This window comes from Coregonus lavaretus (genome assembly GCF_964263955.1).
Source record: "Coregonus lavaretus genome assembly, contig: HAP1_SCAFFOLD_2009, whole genome shotgun sequence".
NCBI classification, from domain to species: Eukaryota; Metazoa; Chordata; class Actinopteri; order Salmoniformes; family Salmonidae; genus Coregonus; species Coregonus lavaretus.
In genome coordinates this window covers 52264-62614 of record NW_028159481.1, presented here as the reverse complement: position 1 = coordinate 62614, position 10351 = coordinate 52264, and the positions used below count along the sequence as shown (strand labels likewise).

The window sequence follows — 10351 nt, the reverse complement described above, 5'->3', positions numbered from 1 at the left end:
CCATATGTGTTATTTCATAGTTTTGATGTCTTCACTATTATTCTACAATGTAAAAAATAGTAAAAATAAAGAAAAACCCTTGAATGAGTAGGTGTGTCCAAACTTTTGACTGGTAGTGTAGCTACCAGTGTCACATCCAGGAAAATACTCAGATCACATAGCGATTAGATAGCTCACCACACAGTGTCAGGCATGGGTGGACAACACCAGACACGCAAGCTAACATTGTTCTAACTTTACCCCATTTGGTTGTGTGTGTGTGTGTGTGTGTGTGTGTGTGTGTGTGTGTGTGTGTGTGTGTGTGTGTGTGTGTGTGTGTGTGTGTGTGTGTGTGTGTGTGAGTGAGTGAGCGAGAGAGCGAGAGAGCGAGAGAGCAAGTGAGTGAGAGAGCGAAAGAGTGAGAGAGCACAAGAGCAAGAGAAAGAGAACAGCAAGGCCTGAAAGTGCTCTGTCATTCTCTTCAATAAAGCATCATCTATATATGCACATGTTCTATCTTCTCTCTGGGGTGATACATTCCAAAAGGCCCCCCTACATTAAGCTTAAGTCATATATTAATTAATTAATTAACTGAACAACCCTATAACTTTTTAAACGCCTGTCAACCCAAGCACCCTGTATGATCTTCCTCTTCTTAATTAAGCGTCAGAAGGTTTGTTGTTATCTTATTAATAAGGAAGCTTGTCATGTGAGTGTATTTATTATGTTGACAAATACATATGTTTGACAACACAATGCTGTGTCAGTGGACATATGAGTGACAGCAAGAATAACCCTGGCTGGTAAAGGTTTGGTCACCGTTCACTTTTACAACAACCCCAAAGCTCCTTCCCCCTCGCCCAATTCGGAGAGACTAAAAATAAAGATAAGTGTCACAACTGTTATTGCGCCCCAGGGCCAATCGTCAACCCTCTTCTCTTATGTTACCCAATGTTGTTGCGTCTCGCTATCTCCGTCAGATTAGAGAATACCCATCCTGCAGTTGTATATGGTCATGACAGGGGCATTCCTGGGAGTCCAGGGGCCTGACGCGAGCTTCAGGGGTGCGGAGCTTTTTAAACCCCTGTCCTGCCTAGAGCTTCATTTAGCTACTCAAGTGTAACGGACATCACCAAGCCGGATGCCACCGCCGACCTCGTAGGGCTACTAGCGGTCCCGTCCTGTCCTCTCCACAGACAACGCGTTCATCTTTCTAGTCTATTCTTCTTCCGTGCCAAGGTGTCTATTCGGATGCAGCTACCACTTTTTTCACTTCTCTGATAAATTAAAATCCAGGGGACCGTCCACGTTGGAAACGATAAACGGATTATTTAATTCATCATCCCACTGACAGAGTGCTTGGTTTGACAAGCTCCACTCGCATCACAAGTACAATCGAAAATCTCGCCTACTTTTTTAAAAATCTTCTCCAAGTTTTACAACTTTTTTCACGGCCAGTGCGCAAGCTTGTCACTGGCCCGCAAGAAACATTTTTTATTTCTTTTCGCGCTCCCTTGCGTGCCGTAACGTTCACACACTGGCCCCACTGATTGTGGTATAAAAAAGGGCACGGAAACCGACAACATGATGAGCAACAATACCTACTACGAGCAGCAGCAGCCGCCGCAGTACTACCAGGGTACGGACAACGGGGACGACGAGGAAGAGGAGATGCCGGCCACGGAGAAGGACCTTGCTGAGGATGCGCCCTGGAAGAAGATCCAACAGAACACCTTCACCAGGTGGTGCAACGAGCACCTCAAGTGCCTCAACAAGCGGATCAACGACCTACAGAAAGACCTGACCGACGGGCTCAAGCTCATCGGTCTCCTGGAGGTTTTGAGCCAGAAGAAAATGTACAGAAAGTACCACGCCAGACCTAACTTCAGACAGATGAAACTGGAAAATGTGTCCGTCGCGCTGGAATTCCTGGAGAGAGAACACATAAAGCTGGTATCGATAGGTAAGTGGTGTTTGCATTTAGGACCTATATAGCGCAATGATTGGGTTTGTCGGAACAAAGTTGATGCTTTGCCCGCTCTGTCTACGGTAGCCACTTTTGGGGATACAGTTACTGGTTAGAGGGCGTATTTGAGTCAGGGGAACGAGTCTGAGATTGATTTCTCCTCAAAATGAATAAAGCATATTTTGAGGTTATACAAAAGTCATGCGCAACGCAGCTTATATTTATTAGAGTACAACTTATTCCTGGTTGTGTTGTTGATTGTTCCATATGGACATGCTTATTGTTCAGAGTTGTGTTTTCACTGTATATACTTCTTCATATCTGTTGTTGCATGCGTTATAAACAGTGCATAACTGAAATGTACTGTTCTTTTTGACGCAAATTATGCACGTCGTCGATATGTACTTCTGTGCGTAAAAGTCACCAGACAACGGCACGATGTGTTCAGCACGCGTCAATCAAGAAATGTCCCCTTTCTGACTGCTTTCAGCTGGCTCCTGGAAACCGATAGACTCTGTGTGTTATTACTGTGTAACTTATGCATGGTCCAAAAGAACCGATACTGCCAATTGAGAGTCATTACAATCTCAGGTTTAACCAACTTGGCTGCTGTCATTTGTTGTTCATGAAATGAAATACTGAATGAGCCATTTGGAGGTTTCTCATGGAATGGAATGTCTCCAATTTGGTTTGGCAATGGCTTTGTAGTTGCTTCTGAATTATGTAGTGATTTAGCATTTCTATCACGTGTTCAAATATGTAGAATAAAGATGATTAAGTAACAAGTAGTCTACAAAGTATTTGTATACATCCGGATATTTGTATAGACACTGACTGTACAAAACATTAGGACACCCGTTCTTTCCATGACATAGACTGACCAGGTGAATCCAGGTGAAGCTATGATCCCTTATTGATGTTACCTGTTAAATCCACTTCAATCAGCGTAGATGAAGGGGAGGAGACAGGTTAAATAAGGATTTTACATCAATAAGGGTTCATAGCTTTCACCTGGATTTACCTGTTCAGTCTATGTCATGGAAAGAGCAGGTGTTCTTAATATTTTGTACACTCAGTGTACATCACTCACATATTATCTTATCTGATGACATTACCCACCAGGTCTTATAGAATCAGTGCTCCAGGCTGTGGGATATATTCTTGGAGAATGAATAACAACATGAGAGAGGCAGGGGCTCAGCTTGATGGCCCTAACTGGATCTAATGTGGATGATGATGATGATGCAACAACCACCAGGACAGACAGTAGTCTACTGTTAAGACTTGCCCTGTAGAGGGCTCCTCTGTTGCTGAGCCTTATAACAGTGATTTAGGAATGCACCTTGTGGTCAGAGAAGATGTGGTTCTAAGGAGAATGGTCCTTGGCTGAGCGTTCTGCCTTGAAACTAATCCATGCTATAATATGTATTGTCAGAATCTAAAACATGTTCATGAGAAAAGGCGGCACACCAAAGCATCCCACCTTGCTGTCAACATCTGTTGTGCTGATGTGTTGTGGCTGTGTTGGCCAAGTCTTGATAAGAGCATGGCAACAGCCATTCATTCTGCCTAACAACAGCCAAACAGACTGCAAACAGGTTGGGCTACAAGATGGGTTGGCAAGGTGGTGGCACACACACAGCAGTTGTTTCAGCAGTGCCTTAGGTGTGTTTGTGTTAGATCTGTCCTTGTGTCAACTGTTTGAAGGTGTAAAGACCACCAAAGACTATGAAAGACCTGAGGATTGACAAGTCAGGTCCCAGCTATTGGACCATTCACCTATTCTGAAGAGACACCAGTGGTACAGACCCCAGTCCCCACTCTGACCTTGGTTGTTTTCTTCTTTGTTTACTTTCTGTCACATACAGTGACTTCAGACAGTATTCGCACCCCTTGACTTTTTAAACATTTTGTTATGTTACAAAATGGGATTAAAATTGATTTAATTATCATTTTTTGTCAATGATCCACACACAATACTCTGTAATGTCAAAGTGGAAGAAGAATTCAACAATTTTTTATTTTTATTTATGAAAAATAAAACAGTAATATATCTTGATTAGATACGTATTCAACCGCCGAAGTCAATACATGTTAGACTCACCTTTGGCAGCGACTACAGCTATGTGTGTTTTTGGGTAAGTCTCTAAGAGCTTTGCATACCTGGAATGCACAATATTTGCCCATTACTCTTAAAAAAATTCTTCAAGCTCTGTCAAGTTGGTTGTTGATCATTGCTAGACAGCCATTTTCAAGTCTTGCCAAGGCGATTTAAGTCAGAACTATAACTAGGCCACTCAGGAACATTCAATGTCATCTTGGTAAGCAACCCGTGTAGATTTGGCCTTGTGTTTTAGGTCATTGTCCTGCTGAAAGGTGAATTTGTTTCCCAGTATCTGTTGGAAAACAGACTGAGCCAGGTTTCCCTCTAGGATTTTGCCTGTGCTTAGCTCTATTCCATTTATTTTGATCATAAAAAACTCCCTAGTCCTTGCCGATGACAAGCATACCCATAACATGATGCAGCAACATGATGCAGCAACCACCATGCTTGAAGAGTAGTACTCAGTGATGTGTTGTGTTGTATTTTCCCCAATCATAACGCTTTGTATTCTAAAAGTTCATTTCTTAGCCACATCTTTTGCATTATTACTTTAGTGTCTTATTGCAAACAGGATGCATGTTTTGGAATATTTTTATTCTGTACAGGCTTTCTTCTTTTCACTCTGTCATTTAAGTTAGTATTGTGGAGTAACTACAATGTTGTTGATCCATCCTCAGGACAAACTGAAACTGGGTCAGCTTTGAGGGGTTATCCAGTCCAATATCTGTTAGGGCTACCCAGGATGCAGTGTGATAAAGTGGAAAATGGGTCAACAGGTAGACAGAGTCATTGGGGAGGGGCTGGACCAGGGTGGCTGAGTGACATTGGTGATAAGAGTGATCCTTCCAGAAGGGCACCTGCCATGGCGCTCTCTCTCAGTGGGGGGTGGAGGGGAGTGTTGGGTAACAGAAGAGCTGGAGAACACACACGCACACACTCGCTCGATCTTTCTCCCTGACACACACAATACACACACACTCATGGATGCCAGAGGGCAGGGAAGGAAGACTAGAGGGTGTGTGACTTGAAGAGTTGGAAGTCAATGTGTGTCACAGAGTGTGACTTGAAGAGTTGGAAGTCAGTGTGTGTCACAGTGTGACTTGAAGAGTTGGAAGTCAGTGTGTGTCACAGAGTGTGACTTGGAGAGTTGGAAGTCACTGTGTGTCACAGAGTGTGACTTGAAGTGTTGGAAGTCAGTGTGTGTCACAGAGTATGACTTGGAGAGTTGGAAGTCAGTGTGTGTCACAGGGTGTGACTTGGAGAGTTGGAAGTCAGTCTGTGTCACGGAGTGTGACTTGAAGAGTTGGAAGTCAGTCTGTGTCACAGAGTGTGACTTGGAGAGTTGGAAGTCAGTGTGTGTCACAGAGTGTGACTTGGAGAGTTGGAAGTCACTGTGTGTCACAGAGTGTGACTTGGAGAGTTGGAAGTCAGTGTGTGTCACAGAGTGTGACTTGGAGAGTTGGAAGTCAGTGTGTGTCACAGAGTATGACTTGGAGAGTTGGAAGTCAGTGTGTGTCACAGGGTGTGACTTAGAGAGTTGGAAGTCAGTGTGTGTCACAGAGTGTGACTTGGAGAGTTGGAAGTCAGTGTGTGTCACAGAGTATGACTTGGAGAGTTGGAAGTCCAGTAAGTACGGGAAAGGTTACTGCCACAGGAAATTCAGACTGATTACCCCCGCCCCCCTTCACTTATTACTACACCCCTAGTCCTAACCCCCAACTCACTGTCTTTCAAATACACACATACACACGCAAACACACCCAACACTGGACTGGTCCACCGACAATGTGGATGTGTGGTTGATATTATGGTAAGCCCTGGCTCTGGTTGTCTGGTAGTCTGATAGTCTGGAGGGGCAGTAAGGGGCCAGCCTGTCCCAGGTTAGCTTCACTCCTTTGGGAAAGGGGACGGCTGATTGATGGGCAGACAGCTGGGCTCTGGGGCTCTGGGCTCCCTCCACTAACAGGCGCCTAAAATAGACCCACATACAGCCCCAGAGTGGCACGGAGAGGGGAGAGAGGGGGCGGGGGAGAGGACTGTGAATGTGGGGTTAGTTAAAAGAGAGGCGGCAGGGAAGTGGGGAGACTGAGAGGGGTTAGGAGAGAGGTTGTGGTGAGAGGGGGCCAGGAGACCGGAGAGGGAAATTATGAGGGTATGACAGGGCGAGCATGCTAGGAAGAGGTGACTGAGACCTCTGGCACTGAGGAAGGTTTTAGGTGGGGGTCCTGAAGAGTTGGGTATCCCTTTTCCAGGCACTAAGACACAGTAGTATATGACGTTATGACTCAAACCATCATTTAAATTATGATGTTAGATGGACCTCCGCTTACTCATAAAGTTAGAACCAACTATGCTCTTTGATGAATGAGTACATCTCTCTCTCTCTCTCTCTCTCTCTCTCTCTCTCTCTCTCTCTCTCTCTCTCTCTCTCTCTCTCTCTCTCTCTCCATCCCCTCTCTCTGACTCAGTCCTGATGAGAGAAACAGAGCAGTTGAGCGAGGCCCTTTGGCCGTTTTATTTGACTGCGGTATGATTGACCCCATTGTGGGTTCACATCGTAGTTGTGAATTTAATGGGGGGAAAGTTGCGGTATCTCCAGTAGTAGCTGTGTGTATGTGTGTATGTATGTATGTGTGTATGTGTGTGTGCATGTATGTGTGTGTGTGTTTTTCCTGTATCACTACCCAAGGCTAAACGCTGTGGTTCTGTAACGGGTCTCTGAGATGACTGTGCTATGTGGTGGGGAGCAATGACAGAGAGATAAAATAGGAAAGATAGAGGGAGGGAGAGAGTAGGGGGGAAGAGGATGGAGGGAGAGAGAGGGGGTTAGAATCGGGAGGATAGAGGGTGAGAGAGCAGTATGGAGAGAGAGCGAGAGAGAGAGAGAGAGAAAGAGATTTATTTATTTATTTTCCCATTTGTACTTTAACTATTTGCACATTGTTACAACACTGTATATATACATAATATGACATTTGAAATGTCTTTATTCTTTTGAAACTTCTGAGTGTCATGTTTACTGTTAATATTTATTGTTTATTTCACTTTTGTTTACTATCTACTTCACTTGCTTTGGCAATGTTAACATATGTTTCCCATGCCAATAAAGCCCTTAAATTGAATTGAAATTGAATTGAATTGAGAGAGAGAGAGAGGGAGAGAGAGAGAGAGAGAGTGCAGGGAGAGGATGGGGAGAAAGAGAGGGGGATAGAAGCTGGAGGATAGAGGGAGAGAGAGAGCAGTATGGAGAGAGAGAGAGAGAGAGAGAGAGAGAGATAGAGAGAGAGAGAGAGAGAGAGAGAGAGAGAGAGAGAGAGAGAGAGAGAGAGAGAGAGAGGGTGGTGGTGGTGGTGGTGACTGGTTCTTACGTTGATGGTCTCACTCCTTCAGCAAGTCTCTGGTGTGTGTGATAAAAATGGAACCTTACTCCAATGTTACCCTAACACTCTGAGAGGTTCCAAGTTGCTCCTGGTCTCCTGGTGTTAGACAGTGTTCAGGCTCTGAAGTAGTAGACCCTATGGGGTAGTAGAAGCATTCACTGTTGTAGATCCTTCAATTGGTTCCCTCTCTCGGAATAACACACTCCCTGCTCTCTTACTTTACTGGAGCTGAGGGAAGTGAATGAGACCTCTCTCTCTCTTTCCCCATCTTTTTTGTCTCTCCTTCTCTCTCGCTTCGTCTCTGTCTCTTCATCTCACTCTCAATTTCAATCACAACAGAGAGAGAGAGAGAGAGAGAGAGAGAGAGGAGAGAGAGAGAGAGAGAAAGAGAGGGAGAGAAAGAGCAGTATGGCGAGAAAGAGAGAGAGAGAGGGTGGTGGTGGTGGTGACTGGTTCTTACATTGATGGTCTCACTCCTTCAGCAAGAGGTTCCAAGTTGCTCCTGGTCTCCTGGTGTTGGTCTCTCTCTCTCTCTCTCTCTCTCTCTCTCTCTCTCTCTCTCTCTCTCTCTCTCTCTCTCTCTCTTCTCTCTCTCTCTCTCTCTCTCTCTCTCTCTCTCTCTCTCTCTCTCTCTCTCTCTCTCTCTCTCTCTCTCTCTCTCTCGGTCTCTCTCTCGCATGCACGCACACTCTCTCGCTCTCTTCCTCTATCACTGTCTTCCTCACCCTCTCTCTCCCTACAACAGTGTCTCTAATTGTTACCATGTGTCAGAGTCAGTCAGCTCAGAAGAATGTCCGAGCAGGGCCAGAACACCCCCTACTCACCCCCTCCCCCACACCCCACACCCCCTACCTCTCTAGCAGCCACCAGGGATAAGAAACTCTGTCTAGCCAAGAGCGGAGAATAACTCTGAATGCAACACCACCACCACCACCTCCACCTCCACCATCACCATCACCACCACCACCACCACCACCACCACCACCACTTCCCCCAAAAACACCTCACCCCCTGTTAATATCTTTCTTTATAAATACAGTGCTCTATTTTGGCTTTACATTGTTTCTCCTCCCATAGACTTCCAGCCATTTTTCTTGTGTCATGTACAGTGTTTAGATACAGAGGACTTAGGAAAAGGTCCAGCTTTCAACAGCCAGTTGAATATGTCACCTCATAGTTAGAGGGCCTGGTGTTTAGTGTTGCAATCTGTGTAGAGGGAATTGAATGGGCTGTATGTAAGATCTATTAATGGGGTGGAAGCACATCAAATCAAATGACAATATCATTCTCACACTGAGAACCCCTGAACAGATATTGGTGTAATAATCATTTTGCTCTGTTATATAGTATTCTGACTATAACAGTATACAGTTGAAGTCGGAAGTTTATATACACTTAGGTTGGAATCATTAAAACTCGTTTTTCAACCACTCTACAAATTTCTTGTTAACAAACTATAGTTTTGGCAAGTCGGTTAGGACATCTACTTTGTGCATGACACAAGTAATTTTCCAGCAATTGTTTACAGACAGATTATTTCACTTATAATTCACTGTATCACAATTCCAGTGGGTCAGAAGTTTACATACACTAAGTTGACTGTGCCTTTAAACAGCTTGAAAATTCCAGAAAATGATGTCATGGCCTTAGAAGCTTCTAATAGGCTAATTGACATCATTTGAGTCAATTGGAGGTGTACCTGTGGATGTATTTCAAGGCCTACCTTCAAACTCAGTGCCTCTTTGCTTGACATCAAGAGAAAATCAAAAGAAATCAGCCAAGACCTCAGAATTTTTTTTGTAGACCTCCACAAGTGTGGTTCATCCTTGGGAGCAATTTTCAAATGCCTGAAGGTACCACGTTCATCTGTACAAACAATAGTACGCAAGTATAAACACCATGGGACCACGCAGCCGTCATACCGCTCAGGAAGGAGACACGTTCTGTCTCCTAGAGATGAACGTACTTTGGTGCGCAAAGTGCAAATCAATCAGAACAACAGCAAAGGACCTTGTGAAGATGCTGGAGGAAACATGTACAAAAGTATCTATAGCCACAGTAAAACAAGTCCTATATCGAAATAACCTGAAAGGCCGCTCAGCAAGGAAGAAGCCACTGCTCCAAAACCGCCATAAGAAAGCCAGACTACGGTTTGCAACTGCACATGGGGACAAAGATCTTACCTTTTGGAGAAATGTCCTCTGGTCTGATGAAACAAAAATAGAACTTTTTGGCCATAATGACCATCGTTATGTTTGGAGGAAAAAGGGGGAACTTGCAAGCCGAAGAACACCATCCCAACCGTGAAGCACGGGGTGGCAGCTTCATGCTGTTGGGGTGCTTTGCTGCAGGAGGGACTGGTGCACTTCAGAAAATAGATGGCATCATGAGGAAGGAAAATTACGTGGATATATTGAAGCAACATCTCAAGACATCAGTCAGGAAGTTAAAGCTTGTCGCAAATGGGTTTTCCAAATGGACAATGACCCCAAGCATACTTCCAAAGATGTGGCAAAATGGCTTAAGGACAACAAAGTCAAGGTATTGGAGTGGCCATCACAAGGCCCTGACCTCAATCCTATAGAACATTTGTGGGCAGAACTGAAAAAGCGTGTGCGAGCAAGGAGGCCTACAAACTTGACTCAGTTACACCAGCTCTGTCAGGAGGAATGGGCCAAAATTCACCCAACTTATTGTGGGAAGCTTGTGGAAGGCTACCCGAAACATTTAACCCAAGTTAAACAATTTAAAGGCAATGCTACCAAATACTAATTGAGTGTATGTAAACTTCTGACCCACTGGGAATGTGATGAAAGTAGTAAAAGCTGAAATAAGTCATTATCTCTACTATTATTCTGACATTTCACATTCTTAAAATAAAGTGGTGATCCTAACTGACCTAAGACAGGGAATTGTTACTAG

General features: G+C 44.4%; 1 protein-coding gene across 1 annotated transcript in view; it reads left to right on the top strand.

Annotated features, from left to right (window-relative positions):
• Positions 1–1296: 1296 nt before the first annotated feature.
• LOC311122804 (filamin-C-like) overlaps positions 1297–10351 on the top strand; it is a gene marked incomplete at its 3' end in the record, with an annotated part of 61305 nt that continues 52250 nt past the window's right edge. Inside the window, exon 1 of the mRNA XM_084197119.1 lies at positions 1297–1942. Within this exon, the coding sequence (XP_084053245.1) occupies positions 1564–1942 (379 nt within the window). The remainder of the gene's footprint in view (positions 1943–10351) is intronic.